The 24,840-nt window shown below is 39.7% G+C and overlaps 1 protein-coding gene across 1 annotated transcript in view; it reads right to left on the reverse strand.

Annotated features, from left to right (window-relative positions):
• vps50 (VPS50 EARP/GARPII complex subunit) overlaps positions 1–24,840 on the reverse strand; it is a 164,963-nt gene that overhangs the window by 13,892 nt on the left and 126,231 nt on the right. The window contains exons 21-23 of the mRNA XM_048557646.2: positions 20,351–20,472; positions 18,103–18,183; positions 523–671 (exon numbers count right to left, since the gene is read on the reverse strand). Of these exons, the coding sequence (XP_048413603.2) occupies positions 523–671; positions 18,103–18,183; positions 20,351–20,472 (352 nt within the window). The remainder of the gene's footprint in view (positions 1–522; positions 672–18,102; positions 18,184–20,350; positions 20,473–24,840) is intronic.

Raw genomic sequence — 24,840 nt, forward strand, 5'->3', positions numbered from 1 at the left:
TCCAGAAAGTAGGATTTCCTTAATCATTTAATGTAAATGTTTAGCCATCAGACGTTCATTACTGCTTTAATAGCTAACTTTTAGTTTAGATTTGTGTTTCATTTGGTGCTTATTTACAAAATGTCAGAATACGTAATTGCTATTTCTCATGACTCACTTTAAAAATGAAACCAAAGCACAAGTAGAAATTATCCTGAAAGCATCTTTCTTAATAGATACACTTCTGTCACAAATTCTTGGTGGATCACAGTCAAAGTGTTTTTTGCCTGACTGTTTATAAAAGAGGCACACTGAAGTACATCAGCAATGAGCAAGAAAGGAACTAAATTACCTGGTTCATGAGGGGAAAGTCACAGGTAGGCTTGATAATGGGCCAATTGACCTGACTGTGGTAAATACTCTATGAATCTGCGACAAGTATATACTGTTCCATGGTAAATAGCTTGTGTATTTCAAGCTTCCCTTACAAAGAAAACAAATAAGTGCTTTCAACCCTCCATCAAAATTTGCTGTGCAACTTACAAAGATTCTGTGGCGACAACCCTTTCTGCAAGGCCGTATAGTGTTTCAGCGGAATTTAAAACAACGAGGTGGCTCAGATGTGGGCTCGGAACCTTTTCCTTCCTCTCTTCTGTTGCTGGCAATGGACCAGTAGTTTCAGGTGGTGCCTCCTGCAAAGAGATCAAGTTGCATAATGATAAATACAACACTATATTCATAGAACATAGAAAAGTACAGCACAGTACAGGTCCTTTGGCCCACGATGTTGTGCCGTGGAATAATCCTAATCCAAAACTAAAATAACCTAACCTACATTCCCCTCAATTCACTGCTGTCCATGTGCATGTCCAGCAGTTGCTTAAATGTCACTAATGACTTCGCTTCTGCAACTATCACTGGTAAACTATTCCATGTGCTCACAACTCTCTGGGTGAAGAACGTCCCTCTGACGTCTCCTCTATACCTTCCTCCTAACACCTTAAAACTATGACCCCTCATGGCAGTCGATCCTGCCTTGGGGAAAAGTCTCTGGCTATTGACTCTATCCATGCCTCTCATTACCCTGTACACCTCAAATCAGGTCACCTCTCTTCCTCCTCTCCAGAGAGAAAATCCAAGCTCAGTCAACCTCTCCTCATAAGACAAGCTCTCCAGTCCAGGCAGCATCCTGGTAAATCTCCTTTGCACCCTCTCCAAAGCCTCCACATCATTCCTATAATAGGGCGACCAGAACTCGAAACAATATTCCAAGTGTGGTCTCACCAGGGTTTGGCAGAGCTGCAGCATAACCTCGCAGCTCTTAAACTCGATCCCCCTGTTATTGAAAGCCAAAACACCATATGTGTTCTTAACAACCTTATCCACCTGGGTGGCAACTTTGAGGGAGCCATGCACTTGAACACCAAGATCCCGCTGTTCCTCCACGCTGCCGAGAATCCTGCCTTTAATCCTATAGTCAGCATTTAAGTTCGACCTTCCAAAATGCATCACTTCGCATTTATCCAGGTTGAACTCCATCTGCCAATCCTCAGCCCAGCTCTGCATTCTGTCAATGTCAAATTCATCTAGTGGTTTGTTGCATGAAAAAAAAAAGTAACATTCAGACCTCTGGGTAAGCATATAAATTGATAATGGAAAAACGGAGGGATATTTGGGATGACTAACAGTAATAGGCAGGGAGACTAAAGACAATGAGCAGAACAATTTTTGCGTGGTTTTAAAATGGTGCTAACAAGGTACAGTGCTTTCCACGATTTTCAAAATCTCAAAAGTGTAGTAAATGAGTAGAACAAGAACAAGCTGTACTTTCTTGATGATGCTTTAGAGAGAAAAGCCAGTGATCTGTGATGATTCACTTGATGCAATGATGCAACATCATGGAAGAATTTGAAGGCGAGGGTGAGAATGATTTACAACACTAGACAGCAGCCAACAACAATTCAACTATAGGATAGGCGTTCGGTTTGTGGGAAAAGTCAGTCTACAAAATTCTTGACTAGCTGAGGTTTGTTAGGAGTGGAAGATATGAGAATAACCTCGAATTCATTGTGAAAGCAGCCAGAGTGTGTTATGTGTTGTTGCTGCACATCATGTGTTGAGGTTTTTTGGCACATTTAGAAAGTTCCCCACAAAACCCAAAGGTATCCAGGATAACATTTATTCAAACAAGGGTCAGACAGATGTGCGGTCATGGGCAACTGTGCAGTAACACAAGCTGGATGAGGACAGCCTAACCCAATGCTAGGTATCTTACATTGTTACAAATGCTGAGAGGAGGAAGGTGTGTTCACACGTGCCAGACAGATAATATGTGAGAGAAATTACAAACAACAGTTTGAGTAATCTGTGGTACATTTCACTAATTTAAGGTACATGTCAACGACTCACCCTTCTCCCATAATTTGCATAATTTATTTGCACTGGTTATTTAGTTTAGAGCAAGATATTCCCTAAACCGTTTAGCCCATCGAGTCTGCTCCACCATTCAATGAGATCATGACTGATTTGATAAACCTCACTAGCACTTCTGCCTTTACCATGTGATCTTCAATTCACTAATTAAAAATCTTATAGTCTTGAATATCACTAACAACACATACTGCCCTACATGGTAAAGAACTGCAGATTCACTGTGCACTAAGGGAAGAAATTCTTCCTCACCTCTGTTTTAAGTGAATGATCACTTATTGGGATTATGCTTAGTGGCACTAGAATTCTTTACAAGGGGAAAGGGCTTCTGAGCATCTATCCTATCAAGCTCTCAAGAATCTTATGTTTTATTAAGATCATCTCTCAGTCTTCTCAACTCAAATGAGTACATTCCAACTACTCAACCTCCCCTCCTAAGAAAATCCTTTCCCACTCAGGATCAAACTAGTGAACTTTCACTGGGCTGCCTCCAATGCTGGCATACTTTCCCTTGGATAAGGGGGCCAAAACTGATCATAATATTCTAGGTTTGAACTGTACAATGTCTTGCATGGTTCAAGCAAGACTTCCCTATTTGTATACTCAATTTCCTTCTAAATAAAGGGCTACAACACATTTGTCTTCCTTATTAGCTGATGAACTTGGATGCTGGCTTTTTGTGATTTATGCACAAGTACCAACAAAAGGCAGGAAGACCAAGGCAACGCTGGGAAGAACAATCCCTGAGTTGTGGCTTTCCGCAGCCTTTCTCTATTTAAATAATATTCAGTACTCCTTCCTTCCTGCCAAAGTGCAGACCCTCAAATTTTCCACAGAACGTTCATGTGTCAACTTTGTCTACCTACATGTCCGGTCTATATCCATTTGATGACTCTATCATCGTCGTCACAATGAGACCTCATTTATTTGTCATCTGCAAACTTAGCAAAAGCTAGTCAATTTAAATCTGTACATTCTCTTCTCCAGTGGGAACCGTTTCTCCCTGTTCACTTTGACCAAAGTCCATTTATTTTCAATTCCACTATCAAATCTCAGCCTTAGTTCTACTTATTTCTTGTAATTGAAATTCCTCAGCCTTGGAGGAATTCTCATGAATCTTTTCTCCACTCTCTCCAATGTCTTCACATCTTTCCTAAAGTGCAGTGGATGGAACTGATGCAATACTCTAGGTGAGGCTCAAATAACCAGTTTATTTCAACAAAGCAACTAACAAAAAATTGCTGCAGTAAAACTAAAACTACATGACTAAAGCTCCTACCATCCCATTTCTTATATAGACTTTATTCCATTTTCCAGCTACTTGGTCTCTGCTGCATCCGTTTGAATGATACAGCTTTCCATTCTACCAATTCTAATGCATTTTCCTTTTCTGTCTACATAGGACGGGATCACACATTGGTGGGCATGGTCCTGGGCCATATCTGCTCCATTTCATAACTGCATCTGTCATGGCCTGGTCTCAAAGGATTTCCTCTTCCATCTAATAATATGACTTTTCCAAAGTACACAATCTAACTTTTCATTTAGTTCAGGTGACATTGGGACAGATGGGGTTTTAAGGAGCAACTTAAGGGGGGGAAAAAAAGGTTTTGAAACAGAATACCAGAGTTTAGGGCCAAAACAGTAGTAATCAATGGTGAAGCAATTAGGAACGCCAGAAGTCAGAATTGGAGGAACTGGGTATCTCAGAGGGTTGTGTGACTGCAGGTTGTTACGGAGATAGGGAGGGGCAAGGCCACTAAGGGATTCTCATCCTTGGCAAGATTTTTAGATTGGCACATTGCTTACCAGGAACCAATGTACATCAACATGAGATGGGTCAAGAGAACTAGGGGAGAATTATGACATAGGAAGAAATTAAGATTGTGTGAAGGGTAAGGGTAATAAAGAAATGGAAGAGGGTATCAGAAAGTGAACTCAGGCTGAATCAGACAATATTACCAGGAGGGTACAAATAGGCAGTTTAACTGATGCATCAGTGTGTTTTTGGAAGTTCATCTCACACTCAAATATGATAAGAAAGTTATGAGCAGTCTTATTTAGCCTGATAATTGCTAGGACAGGGATGGGGGTGGTGTCTGGGAAAGGGAATTTGTGCTGTCAACCAAACAGAATAGCTTCAGTCTTCCGACTGTACGTTGAAGGATTCCAGTTTGCATGATATAGGAGCGGCGACAATTAGGTAGATGTTCCAGTTGCTCAGCAAATCTATTTAAGATAATGATGGCCAGAGTCCTGAAGTCAAAAAGGGTGGCTGTTCATTTTTGGGCCTTTTCTGTTGTTATATTGGACAGCCCAAGTGAAAATCTATTCAAAGTTTAATAGCATGATTTCTAGACATCTAAAATGATGATGTAAGGGGGAAAATCAATCATTGCTGAAGTGACCGTCCATAGCCAAGGTAACCAGAAACTTTGACAGGCCATTTAATTATGAAGTTATTGTGGAACAAATTTCTGTAATTCCTTTAATGCACATCACTTAAGCGTATTCAGAGAAGGCACTATGCATTGCATTTGCTTCTCATACTTAGTGTTTTCTTCCATGAGAATAATAGTTGATTTTGTAATTATGCTCATCATTTAAAATCCCCTCCTGATCTCTCAATTTAAAATAACATGGAGGGGGTATTTCCTGTCTACCAATATTTATTATCAAATTATGAGGCCATAATTTTCAAAGCAGAGACACATTAATTAACCAAGAAGGTGACCACAGTGAAGAACTTAAATTTAAGAATTTAAGAATAAAGAATTTGATTAAAAATAAATAAGTCAGATGCTGTTATTTCCTACTGCATGCTTGCAACGTCTCACAAAAAGGTGTGAAGATATTTTTGAATGTTTCAATTCCAAATCAAGCAGAAGTCAATGTACATAATCTTCAAATACAAACTGTGCTGTAAAGCTGTACTGCCAAAGTAGGAAATCTGAAACAGTGAATGCAATACAAAATGGTGCTAACCTGAATACGAATTTGAATTTGAATACATAAACTAGCTCCTGAAACGATGAACAAAAAACAGATTTGATCCCAATGGAAAATAAGTCTCCAGACAGTTGATTAGCAATATCATGTGTGAAAGCGGAGTTGATTAAGCACAAATCTTCACTCATTCCAGAATAATGCACGTAGCCTTTGCTTGTTAACACCTATGCTTAAGAGTACACTGTTCTCTACTGAAGGCTCATCAACAATATTGGACTTAAAATGATGAACACTTAGATAATGTGTAATAAAAACCAAAAGAAGGGTCACTTGGAACCAATACATTAAGTCTGATTTCCCTCCACAGATGCTGCCAGAGCTTTTCCAGCAATTTCTGTTTGTGATACTAAGATAATGTGGCCTTTACACTAAGAATTATCCCATGTTTGGTAGTGGTCCAGCAAGAATATAAATACCTTCTTTAAAAGAAAGAACAAAGTCAAATGTTATTATTTCCTACTGCGGGCTAGAAATATCTTGCAAATGATATGCAGAATTGTCCAAATCTCTGCATTCTGACCAACCAGAAAATTATGTTTGTAATTTTTAAATACAAATCAGACTGTACATCTGTAAAAATGTCCTATTGTTTCATTTTTGTTGTTCAACTAGTGACAGTGATTTAATGGTGAACAAATGCCACCTGTCAGCTACATCGATTGAGTGTCTAAACAAATGGTAAAACACTTCAACAGCAGCCCTTTCTTTGACAGTTATGTTCATTTACTGGTGCAAACCTGTCAAACACAATTTATGAACAATTTAAGGAGGATGTTCACTAGGCATATCCCAGAATATTAAAAAGTGAATAGGAAATAAATTTACAGGGCTACAAAGATAGAGCTGGGAATAATGTTGAATTGATTGCACTACAGTCAATGAGTTGAAAGGCCTCCTGCGTGTCATAATGACAAGTTATTTAAATTAAATCTGCTGTAAATTGTACGGATACAAAGACATGGTACTTACAATGCATATACACACACACACACACACACACACACACACACACAAATATGGACACACAGATACATTTGTGCCTTACAAGTGTTACCAAATGAAATTTGACACTGAACCACATATGAAATTCAACACAGGTGATGGAAACTTCACCCGCTGGCTGCCAATCTGACAACAGCTCTCTTACAAATAGTCCACATTATGTGCCTTTCAGGGTTAACTTTGAGAGTGAGGATCGAAGTCTTTGCAGGTAATTCATCGGGTGCAATTGGATAGATAAAGTTCTTTTGTGAATGACATTTGACACAGATATACAGCAGTTAGAGCTGAGGCAGAGCCAAGGAGAATGAAGTGAAAACATAAAATGCTGAAGTACTCAGCCGGTCTGGTAGCATCTGCGGAGAAAGGGAGAATCGGAATGTTTAGATCTGGCTTGTCACAGATTCTTTCAGATCTGCAAAATATGCCTCACATTTTATGCTATAATTTCAGATTTCCATCACCTGTAGTATCTTGGTTTGTCAGAAATATAATGAACTGAAGCAAAATATTCTACTGAATATCCAGGTATTAACCTATGAAAAAATTACAGCGCTATTTATTAACAATTTGAAAGGGATGTAAGGAGATGACCAGGATCTTGTTTGAAAACCACAGAACATTGCATACATTAATATCACTTACTATAGTTTGGATAGAAGTTATGTATTTTCACAGGCTAAGCAGTTGCTTAAGTTTTCTTTTCTGTAAATATTACTGAATTTAAACATTTTAATAAAATCTACAGTACAAAAATCAACATTTTTATCAAAGTAGAATTTAACGACTAAGTTTTCATTCAGTGAGACAGAGCACTTGTGCATCTGCAATGTATACCTAAGCATTGTGGATTAAGAAGGGGGAAATTGAAGATGTTATACTGATTTGCAATTACTACTGAAGCTTTCCTTGTCCCTCACATCATTCTCTACATAATAAAGAGTTTATTGTGACAAAGATGCCATACTTTCTAGTTCAATGCAACAACTACCTCAATGTAATGTACTTGCATGTTCTATTTTTAAAGCAACACAAGGAAGTAACTACGTAGATGCTTAGACAATTCATAAAGATCAGTAATTTTAGGACATATTAATCCATTCCAGTGTTCAGATGATCTGGTTCTTATTGGTGTATAAGAGAATGCCTGGTCCAGATTTCAGGAGTGTCGTCAACAGAGCTATAAATACCAAACAAAAATAAGGAGGATTGTGCACCATCAGAAAGCAATTTTCTATGACTTAATACTATTTTTGCATTGGCTTTGACATTTAATGGCCCAAAGCTGACAAATCACTTTTCTTGACTAACGTGAATAATCAACATCACTCAAGTTAGAAACATTGTGGTTTTCATGTTTACAGAGCATCCCCAACTGCTTTACAATCAGTGATTTACTTCCGTAGCTTAATAACTATTATCTCAGCGCATGTAATTTTGATTGAAATTTTCAAACAATGTCCCACGTGGAACAGTTAATCTATCTTAATGATGTCATTTGAGGGACTACTGTTACCGAGTACATTATGTGAACTGCCTGTTTGTCTTTGAATGTCTCCGAATCTTTAAGATCCATCCAACCAAACAGGTAGACAGATTTTTGTTTTAATACCTACTTTGAAATTTTGCTGGCAGCTTGGAAGTACACTATGTAAAAGATCCAAACTGGTTTGTTCAATTTCTGGCTTGAGCAAACCACCTTACTAGTGAACCAGGATAATAAAATGTGAGGCTGGATGAACACAGCAGGCCAAGCAGCATCCCAGGAGCACAAACGCTGACGTTTCGGGCCTAGACCCTTCATCAGAGAGGGGGATGGGGAGAGGGAACTGGAATAAATAGGGAGAGAGGGGGAGGCGGACCGAAGATGGAGAGTAAAGAAGATAGGTGGAGAAGGTGTAGGTGGGGAGGTAGGGAGGGGATAGGTCAGTCCAGGGAAGACGGACAGGTCAAGGAGGTGGGATGAGGTTAGTAGGTAGCTGGGGGTGCGGCTTGGGGTGGGAGGAAGGGATGGGTGAGAGGAAGAACCGGTTAGGGAGGCAGAGACAGGTTGGACTGGTTTTGGGATGCAGTGGGTGGGGGGGGAAGAGCTGGGCTGGTTGTGTGGTGCAGTGGGGGGAGGGGATGAACTGGGCTGGTTTAGGGATGCAGTGGGGGAAGGGGAGATTTTGAAACTGGTGAAGTCCACATTGATACCATTGGGCTGCAGGGTTCCCAAGCGGAATATGAGTTGCTGTTCCTGCAACCTTCGGGTGGCATCATTGTGGCACTGCAGGAGGCCCATGATGGACATGTCATCAAGAGAATGGGAGGGGGAGTGGAAATGGTTTGCGACTGGGAGGTGCAGTTGTTTATTGCGAACCGAGCGGAGGTGTTCTGCAAAGCGGTCCCCAAGCCTCCGCTTGGTTTCCCCAATGTAGAGGGAGCTACACCGGGCACAATGGATGCAGTATACCACATTGGCAGATGTGCAGGTGAACATCTGCTTAATATGGCAAGTCATCTTGGGGCCTGGGATAGGGGTGAGGGAGGAGTTGTGGGGGCAAGTGTAGCACTTCCTGCGGTTGCAGGGGAAGGTGCCGGGTGTGGTGGGGTTGGAGGGCAGTGTGGAGCGAAGAAGGGAGTCATGGACAGAGTGCTCTCTCCAGAAAGCAGACAAGGGTGGGGATGGAAAAATGTCTTGGGTGGTGGGGTCGGATTGTAGATGGTGGAAGTGTCAGAGGATGATGCGTTGTTTAAGTTAATTTTGTTTTACACTGTCACACTCAAGAAATTGCACACTGTATAGTCAGATCAATTCTGCAATCTGCCAAATATTGACCCAATTTAGCATATAGTTAGTTCTTGATTAACAAGGTAGCTTAATTTTGCAGAAATGAGGGAGAACATTAGGAAACTTAAAAAGTGTAATGTGAAGAATTACAAACAAAGACAGTGTTTGGAACTGTGGGATGGGAGGCAGGGTATCATCTGTGAGATTCCTGCCAGCCGTAGTGTGAAATGCTTCATGTGGAATTCAAGAGACAAAAACAGGATTTTTTGTTCTCTGAATTGTTAACTCAGGACGTAGAAACTGCGTGACAAAACAAAATCATCTTGTTCACTTTATACTATTTGAAGAGTCAGATGTGTTTTCCCACCTTACTCTGATCTTACCGCTGTTAATGTTACAGGCTTGAGATGATGAGCATCTCTCAGTATTTAGCCTTTTAAGCTCCTTAGGATACCTGTATACTTCAGTGAGATCACCTCACATTCTTGTAAATTCCAGTTTGCTCAAAAAAAAACCCCTTTTATACCAGGGGTCATCCTAGTGAACCTTCTACCCAAGATCTGGCTGCAAAGGGAAAAGACCAGAGGGTGCATGAGTGATCCAAACACTAACGAAAAAGTAGAATGAAGTAAATAAAGAAAACCTTCCTCATGCTGATGATTTGTAGAATACATAGGTCACACACAAAACAGAGTGAAAACACTGCCATCTTACAACATTTTACCTTGTGTTATAAGCTAAATTGCTAGTTTTTAAAAATTGAATTACAGCTGTTAGCAGAAGATCCATTTTCATCAAGTCATTGCGCTTCAATATTTAGGGTATCAACTGACCATCCATCCCAGGGTGTGGACACAGCATTAAATTCAGAACTATGAAACTAGATTTATTTTGAGACTGTGGAATCTTTTGCTTGTTTGTTGTCTGGATATTCAAGAATCCTGGCTTTCCAGGGCAAGAAGGGAGCAGCAAGGCTTGTTTCTCCTTTTTCTGTTAATGTCCTTTGACATCCTCATTCACTATGCATGGATTAATCTGCTCCACATTTCTAGAATTTCATCTCTGTTTTACTATCTTTATATCAGAGAAGGTAAGTAGTTGCATTAACCAAAGAACTAAAACCGCCTGGCAGAATTGTCTGCTCATGTCTTGCTCCATTCCTGCTGTTTCATATTTCACTCGCTCTGTTAAGCAGAACACCGAACTTCATAACACAAAAGCCAAATACTGTAAATATCAGAAATACAAGGAGTCTTGGGAATTGAATAATTAAAACAGAAAATGCTGGAAATGCTCAATGGGTTATGCAATTCCTGTGGAGACAGAAACAACTTTAACATTTCAGGTTAATGGTTTTATACCAAAAGGTGGGTTCACAGACCTCAAAAATGAAGTTCATTTTTCCAAAGATGCTGCCTGACTTGATCACTTTCAGTTTTAAGTAGCGAAGTCTTCAAGCCTAACTTATCATTCTACTGATTATCGTCAATCCCTTACAGTTCAACTCATTTATCCTTTTTTTTGGTTTCTTTTAATTAATGCCCTTATCTAATAAAAACTATAGAAAATTTTGGTGATCAGAAGTCCAGAATATCGTTACTGTCTGAGAAAACAATTCCTGATTGCATACCCAAACAATCTACATTTACGATAATGACCAATTTTACAAGATAACCAGGATCCAATTAACTAGAACTATATTTCAAGTACATTCTGTACACCTACATTAACTTTTAGCAATAATGTTTATTTACATTAATACTGAAATAACTTTGTTCCTTCAAGAGGTTGGAGTCTCACGTCTTTAAAGAAGAATTCTCATTCATCTTTGTTGGATACAGAGTTTGTGACTTCACAATCCCCCACATAGATCTTTCTATGCTACACTGTTGCGCGCCTTTTTAATTTGTCTAGTTTCCCCTGTAATGTTTTCTCCCTTTCAGAAATTACTGTGTCAACAAACTTATTGTGTGATATGGATGTATTATGCAAAGTCATTTGGAAGTTGAGTTTTAAAACAGTCAGAAGGGTTTTGGTTAGGTCTGAGAGTATTTTCTTTGAAGATCAGAAAATTATTTGAAGTAGTGACCTAAACACACCTTTTCTGAGAAGGTATGAGACATCACATTGAACACAAGAATTGTGAGCATAAGCAGCTACGCTATCAATTTTCGACAGAATTCACTCCTGAAAATACTTTGCACCTCTATCCAAGTCTCATGAAGGTCTCTGATTAGACTCCAGTGAAACAAAATTTACTACATTAAACGTGCAACACAAATTCATGTTGTTGACAAAGGCAGGGGCTTGCAACTCTATGTCCTTGAGACATACTATCAATCAAAAATAATCAAAGGTGTACCTTCAAAATGCCACATTTACTTCTAAATAGCAATTTGCACATTCCAATTTTGGTACTACCACTGGTATAATGTAAATTTCCAAAATGATTTACCTTTCCTTCTTTATATAAAAAAAATCTCTTTGGCCTGGTCATGCAGACACAGTGGCAAATGCAATAGCAGTGTTCATGTTTGTCTGCCTTTGTGGTCTGTCACATCATGCACATTTGCAGTGCTGAATGTGGACAGCAGCATTTGAAGAAGTAGGGGAGGTAAATGAGATGTGTCAGCAGGACAACAGCAATAAGGTTTGTCAGTATGTCTAAGTTCAGGTCAGGAGGAACCAGTGCTCATCACTGCCTGGTATCCAGCCCCTTGATCTACAAGTAAGTGGGAAAAAAATCATGCCAGGCATGAGTTCGTATAAGAATTATCATCAATGCAGGACGTAGACTACAATCTTTCTTAATACACAAATTGGCACTTTCAGTAATTCAAATGTTTAAACCAACATAAGTGACTCACTGCCATCATGAGGTTCACGTTATTTCATCATTTTATCTGCCTTACACAAGGTAGACGGGATTTTGGGATTTTTCTTTGTCTAGTATTATTTGAAGAGGGAAAGGATGATTGAGCCTGATCCTAATACTGGATGTGCAGAACCAAAAACACGATGTTTTAAAAACAGGTGAATGGCTAAACAAAACACAAGAATGAAGTAAACTCAGACTGCACCAGACTTAATGTTCACCAAAATGGAGATAAACGGAAAGAAGGGCACTCAGAGAGGTGAAAACAACAAAGAAATGAGAAAAATAAAACTTAAACTAGAAAAGTTAAAAGCAAGACAGGCACTCAGGAAGGGTAAATTTAAATTTAATAATTGAACTAAAACTTGTGAAAACTGTCTGTTGATTAAGGAGGTTAAAGATTAGCTTGAAGTTTAGAAAGCAGAAGCAACATAGAAAGCACAGGGGATTTTAAGGACAAGTATTAGGTGGAGACTCACTGGGCAGTGAAAAGCACTAGATATGACTAGCCCCTGAAAAAAAACTGATTGCAAGTGAGGAAAGCAACAAATCAGATTTCAGAAAAGTTTGCCATATAAGCAGAGAATATGGCTTGGAGTATTCATGTGATTGCAACCATAGAATTCAAGAACCACTGTGATTAATTAGTTCAGGGCAAGTGGATATCTATGCATGTTGGAAAGAATGTTTATTAGTGGATGAAATCTTCACTCGAAGTAGTACATGAAAGAGGGATGATTAAAAAGGACAGCAAAGGGCATAACAGTGGAACACCATAAAGGTGTAAATGATTTTTAAAAAATATTTAAAGTTTACTTGTACAAGATAGAGTGTAGAAAGTAACATTCTCTGCCATCGCAACAGGATTTAGGCAATTAAGTGAAGTTCTGAAAAATAAATTATCACGTCAACAAGTAATTGCAGTGTTACCTTCACAAACAATAGAAATACTAAGAAGAGTAGGGACTTGCACAGGAGATCATTGTCTCACCAGAATCAAACCAGAAGAACCAAAAGCCTGGATCACATTTAGACAGCAAATGAAAATAATTTATATGAAATAGGTGGGATATCTTTAAAGAAGGCAACAAAAAGAACAGTTTTCAAGTGAAGAGAGATTGCAGAAAAGAAGACAGTCAACAAATTAGTACCAACAGATATCCAGAGAAACGTATGTGAAGAGGAGATCACAAACAGGCATTACGGAGCTGAAGGAAGAGATTTCAAAGATAAATATACATAATGCTAGAACTATTAGAAGCCCCATTTAGTGCAGATGGAGAGAAATGGAGTTCACAGCAGTTACATTTAATTGTATGATTTTGTCCACCCTAGTGTTATACTCTCTAATGCTGGGTGGCATAGCAGGGTTAAATCTAGACTCCCATCTCTGTCACTACTCCAAGTGAAAATGCCTAACAACTGTGAAAATGGACAACAGACAGTTTGCTCTTAGCCTGCAGTTGGAACAGCTCAAATAAATGATTATGCAACTACCAATTGCTGGGAGTAACTTTTTCTTCCTGAATACCATCACTTCCTATATTATCAGGTCTGGTATTAATGTCTAGCAAGTCTGGAACAGCTTTATAATTAGCGATCATTTATCAAGCATTCAGTCTTGGCTTTTTGGGTCCCACAGCAACCTACATCACTGAAGATTTTTCGGCTTCAATCATGTTAAACCAAAGAGTACAATGAACCTGTCTTTTCCATCCAAAATTAACATTACAGCAGATAATTATTGTAGGAATTCAGCCATCTGGCTTACATTTTTGGCTGCACTATGTTTCCTTATTTCAACTGTCACTACGGTTGGCAAGTTCTTACACTGCACCTTGTGCATCATAAATACTGTGGACAAACATGCACAAGCAGGTGGACAGCAAATCATTGGAAGGAGTTGATTCAGTATAGGAAAATACTGCAAATCAGAAACAAAAACAGAAGTTGCGTGAAAAGCTCAGTAGGTCTGGCAGCATCTGTGGAGAGAAATTAGAGTTAACGTTTCAGGTCTGGTGAAAGGGCATTGGGCCTGAAACATGAACTCCAATTTCTCTTCATGGATGCTGCCAGACCTACTGAGCTTTTCCAGCTACCTCTGTTTTGTTTCTGATTTATCGCATCTGCAGTCCTCTTGGTTTTATTTAAAATATTGTGGATGTTGGAGATCTAAACCTAAAAGAGAACATAATGACTGAAATTTAGGGTTTTAATTCCAAAATAAGGGTTTCATACATGTTCAATATATCTTCAGGCTTTTCTGCCCATATAAAATTTAAAGCAGATGGAAACGGTTTGAGTAAGCAAGCCTCGGTAACATTTCTTCTAAACTAAAACTGCTTATAATTTGCACTAAATGTTGAATGCAAAGTCAGAAATTGCTGGTGAACCTCAGCAGATCTGGCATCATATGTGGGAAGAAAGCAGAGTTAGCGTTTCGAGTCCAGTGACTCATCAGAACTAATAGCAGCATGGGAAAACTGGTATTTATGCTGACGGGGAACTTGGCTGGATGGGGTGGTGGAAGGGAAAGGTGAGTTGACAGTTGTGGATGGAGCCCAGAGAATGATGAAAGAATGATAAGGAGATTATGGATGGCAAGCTAAGAGAAAAGAGAAGGTGAGTTAGTGATAATGAGATTGAGGGTAGCAGAGAGTGGGTAGCGTGTACTGAAAGCAAACTATAATGTGATAATAGCCCCGAGTGTGAGGCTGGTTAGAAAAAACCCCATGAATGGAATCAGGCTCCAAAGTTTTTGAACTCAATGTGGAGTCCCAGAGGCTGTAGGAGCCCCAAGTAGAAAATCAAATGTTGTCTTTTGAGTTTACGCTGAGGCTTCATGAAACATGGCAGCAGGCCTGTGACAGAAATGTTGGTGTGGCAACATAGTGGTGTGTTGAAATCGAAGGTAATTGGAAGCACACTGTCATTTTTGCAGACAGAATGCAGGTGTTCTGCAAAGTGGTCATCCAGTCTGTGTTTCACCTCCCCAATATAGAGGAGACCACATTGTGAACAGATTGAGTGAACAGCAGGTAAATTGTACTTTCACCTGGAAGGTGTGGCTGGTATATTGGACGGTGAGGAGGGAGGAAGTAAATGGGCAAGTGTTATGCCCTTCTGCAATTGCATGGGAAGGTGCCACGGGGGTGTGTGCGTAAGAGGGGGATGGAGGGGGGAGGGTGGCGATGGTTGGGAGTGGAGGATAAGTGGACCAGGGCATTCCAGAGGGAATGGCCCCTGCACAATGCTGAGAAAAGAGGGAGGGGAATATGTGTCTGATATTGAAATTCCTTTGGATGCGGAGGCTGGTAGTGTAAGTGAGGGCCAGCAGACCCTTTCACTGTTGTAGGAGGAAAAGGTGAGGGCAGAAAGGTGGAAGATGAGCCAGACAAGGACAAAAGACCTGTCAACAACAGTAATGAGGAATTCTTGTTTGAGGAAAAGGTGGACATTTCTGAAGTCACCCTACCAAAGGGGGCATCATCAGAACAGATGTGATGGAGGCAAAGGATGTGGGAGAATTTGTTTGTTTCTCTAAGTTAATATTGAATGCAGGAATGGGGTACGGGAATACAGCATTCTATTGCTGCCAGCTGTGCTTCACGTCGTTGAAAGCTTGCCTGAGTCAGAAGATTATGGTTCTCAGTGTGTTTGAGCATGCAAACAGGGCCTTTGGACCAATTCGATGTTGCCAACCAGATAACCTAAACTGAACCAGTCCCATGCACCTTCAGCCCATATCCCTCTAAACCTTTCCTATCCATGTACCCACCCAGATGCCTTTTAAATGTTGTAACTGTACTCATTTCTACTAATTTGGATGGCAGCTTGTTCCATACACACACCACCCTCTGTGAAAAAGTTGCCTCTCAGGTCTCTTTTAAATCTTTCCTCTCTCACCTTAAACCTATGCTCTCTAGTTTTGGACTCCCTCATCCAGACAAAAATACCTGGACTAGTCACCTTATCTATGCCCCTCATGACTTCATAAGCCTCTACAAGATCACCCCTCAGCTTCTGATCTTCTAGGGAAAGAAGTTGCAGCTTATCCAGCCTCTTCGTATAACTTAAGCCATCCAGTCTCGGTAACATTCTTCTAAATCTTCTTTGTACCCTTTCCAGCTTAATAACATTCTTCTGAGAGCAGGGTGACCAAAACTGTATGCAGTATCCAAATGTGGCCAACACATGCGTTGTACAGCTGTAAGATGATGTCCTAACTCCTGTTCTCCATGCTCTGACCAATGACAACGTGCAGTGCTATTTCAGAAATTTGAGCACCATGTCTAAATTGACACCAGCACATGACTAAAGGTGTGTTGCACTATCTGAGCTACAAGTATTCTGAGGAAATAGTAACGGGCATCCCATCTATACTCTTACATAGGAAGACCTGGGTAATTAAGAAGGCATTTAGCACACTTGCCTTCATTACTCAGGCAATCAAAGATAGGTGTTGAATGCCACATTGACATTGTACATGACATCAGTCAGGCCACTTTTAGAATACCATGTACAGTTCTGGTCATCCAGATATGTTATTAAATTGGAGACACGGATCAGAAAAGTTTCACCAGAATGTTGCCAGGACTGGAAGGTTTAAGTTTTGAAAAGAGGCTAGGACATTTTTCATGAGCGTGTAGGAGGTTGAGGGGTGACCTTAAAGAGGTTTATAAATTCATGAAAGGCACAGATAAGGTGAATAGCAAAGGTCTTTTCCCTACACTGGGGAGTGCAAAACTTGGGGGCATTTTTTAAGGTGACAGGAAAAAGATTTAAAAGGGACCTGATAGGCAACTTTTTCATGCAGAAGGTGGTTTAAATGTGGAATTAACTGCCAAAAGGAAGAGATAGTTGCAGATACAGTTACAATATTGAAAAAACATTTGTACAGGTGCACAAATAGAAAAGGTTTAGAATGGTATGGACTAAACAGAAGCAAGTGGGACTAGTTGAGTTTTTGGAAACTTGGTCTGAATGGATGAGTCGGACTGAAGGATCTGTTTTCATGCCGTATGACTCGATGTCACTACAGTAGATCATCTATTACTCATTTAAAGAAAAGCAAGGGAGTTCCTGATAGATTGACAGGTTATCAGGGGTCAGCTGGCAGCACATTACCAAAGTCACAACGTTTCAGGTTTCAAGTTCCATTCCAGTGACTGCAAAGAAAAATCATGACTGACACTCCAATGCAGTACTGAAGGGGTGCTGTACAGACTGAGGTGCTGTCTTTCAGACAAAACATTAAACACAGACCCCACCTGTCAGCTCTCGTGGACACAAATGATCCCTTGGCATTATACTGAAGAAAAGCAGAGAGCTCTTATTCCCTCAATCATCACAGAAACAGATTACCTGGGCATTATGTGCGTGTGTTTGTGGATGCTTGTTGTGAGCAAACTGACTGTCATATTTCCTACATTACAATACTGACTATAGTTGAAAATAATTTATTGGCTGTACAAGTGTTATATAAAGCAAGTCTTTCTTTTTCACTTTTAAGTCATTAGTGTCGCCTTAAAGTGTACAAATTGGCTGTGTTTCCAACATTTCAACAGTGCCCTTGCAAATACTTAATTGGCTACGTTTTGTTACATTCTGAGGTCACAATGAGTGCTACATAAATGAAACCCTCTCTTACTCTCATCACATCGCATGAGGGCTTTCTAATGATGGCAGGTATTCTGCTCAGCAAAGATCGTATTTCTTCAAATATTCCTTCTCAGTAGCATTTTTAAATGGGAGGATTTGCACTTCTGGCCTATTGCAAATATAGCCCATGTGCTACTTTTCTACTAATTTAATGTTTAAACAGAGCTTATTCTAGGTAAATACCAGTTGAGAACATTTATTCTCAACATCATTCTTTTTATGTCAGTCTGCCTAGTTATAACAGAGGTGCCAAAAAACTTTCCCCAAGATAAATGACCTTCCACAGCAGGGGCGCTATCAAATTCAGGTACATTTTGGAGCTTTGTTTTAGCAACTATTTCAACTAAAACAAGACTTCAGAGAATAATTTCCTTACCAGATCAATAAGACTCTCTTGTATTCTATTCAATGTGGTTCTTAATCTGCTGCTAATGAGTCCCAGTCCTGTGGATTCATACTGCAAGAAAGTAAAGCCTTGAATGTAGACTATATAAGACACTTCACCTGTGAATGAATTCACTTACACCATCCTCAAAATCTAAAGGGCCTTGCCCAAATAAAGAACAAGTTTGTCAGACTCCACCAAAGTATTCAAAATCCAAATGGAAAAAAGTCAAAACGTTACCAACGCATAAATGTTTCTTTGTACTCTTCTGCTGTTTGATTTTAGAAAATATTCGTAATTGACATAAGAAATTAAAAATGCTTTCCATGATCAGGAAAGGGCCGAATGGCCTACTCCAGCACCTATTGTCTATTGATTTAATGAAACTACCATTTTCAAACAGCTGAATGATTATCACTTTCTCATAAGAAAACGTGTACATTCCTGACTTGAGATTTTTGCACTGGAATTGGGGGCTTGAACCTAACAAGTATCTTCTCACTCTTAGTAACTGAACAACTGATAATAACATATTAACCCTCTATCTGCAGTTTGCCAGCTCGATTCTCTACTTAGCTCCCACTTGTCCCTTCACTCCTTGACACTCCTGCCCAAGACCTCTGTTGTTCTCCTCACTGATGCTTGTACTACACAGCCCACCATTTTTTCCCAATTGTCCTTGTATACACAGCCTTTGACATACTGGACTGCACTATCCCCCACTGGCTGACAGTTTTCAACCATCATCAAATGGGAGGAACTCTATCTGCTTCATTGCATTCATATCTAAATGAAACCAAAGCAGCACCTGCAATAAATTCTTTTCCAACTTCCATAACATCACCTCTGGTTTCATAGCTACCTCCTTCACCTCAATATTATCTGAAAACATAGCTTCAATTTCCACAATATTTAGCTCTATCTCACCACCTCTCACGTAACTAAGTATTATCTCTATCTCACCACCTCTCACGTAACTAAGTATTATCTCTATCTCACCACCTCTCACGTAACTAAGTATTATCTCTATCTCACCACCTCTCACGTAACTAAGTATTATCTCTAAAATTGTCAGATCACTTGTCTGAGATTCAGTGATCAACAGAAGCTTTCTCTTGAATGCATGAGAAGACTAAAGCCATTCATTATCTTTGATACCCACTGCAAACTCCATTGCCTAGCCACTGGCTCATCCCTCTCTTAACAACAATCTAAAACTGAACCAGACAACACTGGCATCATGTTTGTCCAAAATGAGCTACCAAGTACTTATGTGTATCATCATTCGGTTGGCCAATTTCTTATTTCATACTATTACCTGATGTTGTCCTACCTCAAACTCATTTGCTGCTTAAAATCTTAATTTGTGCTTTTGTCTTTTTTTTAAAACCTTAAGTCTATTCCAACACACCAATCAGGCTACTCACATACTAGCTTCCTTTAATTTGAGATGTCATTCAAAACTCTGCCAACTCTGTTCTAACTTGCATCAAGTCTGTCCAGCCAACACCCTACGGCTTGCTGACCTGTTATTGGTTCTCTGTTATGCAATGTTTCAATTTTAAAATTCTCATCCCGGATTACAAATCTGCCTTCAGCCAAGGCCCTCATTATTGTTTATGTTCTTGCCCAACTGTACAACACTCAGACTTTTCCATTCATACAAATTTAGCCTCTTGAACATTCCATATTAACTGCTCCATCCCTTGTGGCTATATTTTAAGCTGTCAAGACCCTAAGTTCTGGAATTCCCTCCCTAAACCTCTCCAACCTTGTGCTGTTTTTCCTTCATTGAAGTCTTTTAAAGCTTCTTTCTTCAACCAACTATTGCTTGATTATTCCCACAGCTCCTTATGTAGCTCAGCAAGAGACCTGGCTTTGTAATAAAAACTGAAAATACTCGAAATACTGAACAGGCCAGGCAAGCATCCGTGGAGGGCAAATGGAGTTGATACTTCACGTCATGGCTTTTCATGGGATTCATGATTGTAAACTGAAGGGTCAACTCCTTCTCACCCCACAGATACTGAGTATTTCCAGGTTAATTTCAGATTTTAAATTACATTTAATTTCGGATATCCAGCATCCATAGTACTTTCCTGCTTCTTCAGATTGCTCCCATGATGTGCCTTTGGATCTGCTAATACACCAAATGCATTATATGAAACCACATAGATGTTTGTTAGAATACTGATATCTGTGAGCGAACTTAAGAATTACTATAGACTTCAGAACTTACCATGTCCTCTCGTCCAAAAAACGTATATACAGCATACAAGTAATAGTCAAATAGTTGTGACATACAGTGGATAACATCAAAAGCAATTGGCTTCAGAATATTCATCATTTGCATGTATTTTCCTAGAAACAAAATGAAAGGAAATTACAAACAAAAATAATTGGGTATAAAGAAACGAACAATTTTTCAGAATTACTTCTCTCTTTTATTCAGTAACACTGACTTAATAGCAAAAAAAACTCATGAGAAACACAGATTTCCAAGAATAATTCCATGCATACTGTATTACAACCACACGAGTAGAGAGGAAAAATGGGCTTGCTCCTTACTGAACAGAGAACACCAAGTGGAGATATGGTAGAGGTATTTAAAATCACAAAAGATTTGAAGTGTTGGTGGTGGAGAGGTGGGCCAGGATCCAGAGGGCACAGAATTAAGGTCCTTCACAAAAGCAAAGATAACAGAGTTATAGAGTCATATAGCACAGAAACAGACCCTTCAGTCCAACCAGTCCATGCCAAACATAATCCCAAACTAAACTAGTCTTAAACCTGTCTGCTCCAGGCCCATATCCCTCCAAATCATTCCGGTTCGTGTATCCAACCAATTGCCTTTTAAACATTGTAATTGTACTCACATCTATCACTTCCTCAGGAAATTCGACTGACACAAGAACCACCCTCTGTATATTCTCCAAGAGTTCCCGACCTTCCTCTTCTGTTATGTGAATTGTTTTTAAAACATCAAAGTTCATTTCTCTACGTTCTCTAGACTCCATTTCTTTCTCCACAGTAAAAACTGACAAAATATTCATTTAGTATATCTCCCATCTCCTGGGGTTCAACACAAAGATGACCTCCTTGATCTTTAAGAGACCCTACCCACTGTCTCGTTACCTTCTTTGGGACCTGATCTAATGGGATTTGTAGAATCTCTTTGGATCATTCTTAGCATTGGCAGACAAGGTTCTCATACCCCCTCATTCCTTCCTGCTTTCTCTCTTAAGAATACGCCTACACTCTATATTGATTAAGAGATTCAACTAAATCAAGTTGTTGATATCCAAAATAAATGTTGTTTTCTTGACCAGAGCCTCAATATCTTTATGCATCCACTGTTCTTTACTCTTACCCGCCTTGCCCTTCTAAAAAGGAACAAAATGCCCCTGAACACACACACTCTTGAATGCCTCCCACTTGTGATGTCCTTTTACCTGTGAAAAAAATCTACTCTACTCAACTTTTGTTCAAGATTCCTGACTCATTCCATTAAAATTTGCCTTACTCCAATTAAAAACTAACTTTTACGGAAGACTTATCCATTTCCATAATCATATTGAAACTAATAAAATTATGATCACTACATCCAAAGTGTTCCCTTATTACTTAGTCACCTGCCCTTCCTTACTGCAAAAAAAGAGTCTAGTTTTGCTCCTCTTCTAGCATGAGCATCCATATTTTGAAAGAGAAAATTTTCTTGAGCACACTTGACAAATTCTTCACCATCCAAACCTTTAACACTATGCTTGTCCCAGTCAATGTTTGGAAAATGAATTATTACAATCTTATTATGCATACATATATCTGAGATCTCCCTACATATTTGTTTCTCAATTTCTCTTTTACTGGTGTGGGGTCTATAGTATAATCCCATCAAAGTGATTATTCGTTTCTTAATTATAATTTTTGTCCAAATATTTTCACTGGATGGTTTTTTTTTTTAAGAAATATCTTCCCTAGTTACAGCAGTAATGTATTCCTTAATCAAAAACGCCACCCCCTTTCTTGCCTCGTCTATCCTTCCTACGGCATCTGAAACCTAGAACACTGAGCTGCCAGTCTTGTCTACCTCTCAGCCAAGTTTCTGTAATAGCTATGACGTCGCAATCCCATGTCCTTAAAATGTGCCCGAGTTCATTAGCCTTACTTGCAATAAGTGCAATTTAGTTCTTCAGAGTTACTACACAGTTTGACTCTGTCTTTCTTTTTAATTGACATGCTCTCCTCACATTCAGAACCTATGTCATCAATCCTTCCATTTACATTGCTACTTAGAATTTGTCCTCTGTCAGTATAGAGTCTCCCTTAATCGAATGAGCTAATTTCCCTGCAAAGATATTGGTCCCTTTCCAGTTTAATTTAGGTCCAACCTTTTTGAACAGGTCTTTTCTATCCTAAAAGTCATTCTAATTGCCCAAAAGCATGAATCCCTGAACAATACACCAGCTCTTCAGCCATTGATTTATCTCCTTTAACCTTTTATTCCTTCCTTTGAGTTTGGCATTGGGAGTAAACCAGAAATGACTACTTTAAAGTTTTTTTTTTAAATCTTCTGCCTAACTTTTTAAATTCCATCTGTACTGCTTCATTCTTTTCCCTAAACGTGTCCTCCCTACAATGAGGCAAAACAAATGTTTATTTTCCAGTCTTCCATTTCAAAAGACAATGAATTAATACTGCGGTGGTCAACTTGTTAAGCATCACCTGAAGAGGCTCAGGTTTCAGGAGTCCCAGTCTGGCTTGGCAGTCTCTGCTACATTTGCTGTAGAAGACAGCAGTGGGCTGGCAAAGTCTATGATTCACTGTCCTCTGTACTGTCAAGACCCTCTTTGCAATCAGATAAGATTTTCGTCAGAGTGAATTAGTGCAGATGCTGGAATCTGTACTGAAACCAACAAAGGTTGGAGATCATAGTGGGTCAGGCAGCATCCTTGGTCAGAGAGCAAGCTAACATGTCAGGTCTAGATGATTCTTCAAAAGAGGATTTTTCTTCCTGCTCACCTCTTCTAATGCCCTGCCAAACATTCAGCCTTCCGAGGTTACTGCTGTAAGTGACTATTTCCCAGTTTCAGCATCAATTTACACTGACAAGTGTCCATGAAGCAACGGTATGGATACTCAATAAGTTATGATCCAGCGATAAGCTCACTGTGCAGAAGGGAAGGAGGATGAAAGGAGACTTGACAAAGATTATCAAAATTGTGTACTTTATGGACAATGCAGAAAGGGAGAAACAGTTTTCAGTTGTATACGTGGAGAGGTGACAGCACATGCATAAATGAACTGGTAAATTAAGCAAAAGTGACAGCAGAAAAATCTTTCACAACAACCCATATTCTTGGGGAGGCTCAGTGGTTAGCACTGCTGCCAGGGTCCTGGGTTCGATTCCACCCTCAGACAACTGCCTGTGAGAAGTTTGCACGTTTTCCCTGTGTCTGCATGCGTTTCTCTGGGTGCTCCACTTTCCTCCCCTAGCCCAAAGATGTGCAGATTAGGTGGATTGGCCATAGTAAGTTGCCCTTAGTGTTCAGGGATGGGTGGATTAGGTGGATTATGGGGGCATGGGTCTGGGTGGGATGCTCGGACGATCAATGTGAACTCATTGGGCAGAAAGGCCTGTTCCACACTGTCAGGGTTCTATGAAATAAGTGGGTAAAATCTGGTATTCCTGGCCCGAGTGTGGTGGAGGTAGGTTCATTTGAAGCATTTCATAAGACGATTAGACTTATCAAATAAGGAACATTGTGGGATAAAGAGTGAATGGTACGAAGTGAATTGCACATTCAAGGAATTGGGACGGACATCACAGGTAGAATATCTTCCTTGTGAATTCAACAATTCCACAATCCTGCAGTGAGGCTTTTAACAAGAAATTAATAGCCCAGTTAAGGACCTCAATCAGCCCATTACAGGCGGGCTACCTAAGGTTATCTTTGTAGCTGATCTAATTGTGGCGAGAGCTGGTGCAGGCAACTCAATCACAGGAGATCATACAAGCTTCCCGAGCGATTTAGAGTTACCATCCTTCAAATCTGCCAGAGAATAAAGTCCAGCCTGTCGTTCAGCCAAGAAATGCTGCAGATATATCCAAGGCAGAGAAGGCAGAAACCATTCAGTTTTTACTCATGCTGAGCACAGGTCACCCAGGTGTTATTAATATAGAGAAGCATGTACAGGGCACAGGCTTGGTGGACTCTCAGTCAGGTTGCTGCTGTCCCAAATACTCTTACTCATAACAACTGCAAATTTGTGACGCAGGTGTTGTTGTCAAGCGACAGATTGCTGGCGATTATACAGCCAAGATTTGTGAAGCTATCAACAACATCCAGAGTCATCTTGTTCATGCAACATCCTTGACCATCCCACTTGTCCTCTTGATCCTGAAAGTCAAACTCTCTATTGACATAAGACCATTCACCACTGCATGTGTTTTACAGGATGGTCTGCTACTGTTGTTAGCACCAATGTAGAGCAACTCTGATAAGGACTTGGTGCACCCTGGACTTGGTTCTGGTAAATAAATAGATACTCTCCATCAATCAGCAAGGGCATACTGCAACAAAGAAAAAATTATGTCAAACAGTGCCAGTGCCATGATCCAAACTGATCTGCAGACGGTCTCAAAGTGTTCTGCCATGAAAAAGCAGTAAGATTTGAAATTCACTGCTTGATGGGATGGCGAACACCAATTTAATTGAAACTTGCAAAACT

This window comes from Stegostoma tigrinum, chromosome 2 (genome assembly GCF_030684315.1).
Source record: "Stegostoma tigrinum isolate sSteTig4 chromosome 2, sSteTig4.hap1, whole genome shotgun sequence".
Lineage (NCBI taxonomy): Eukaryota > Metazoa > Chordata > Chondrichthyes > Orectolobiformes > Stegostomatidae > Stegostoma > Stegostoma tigrinum.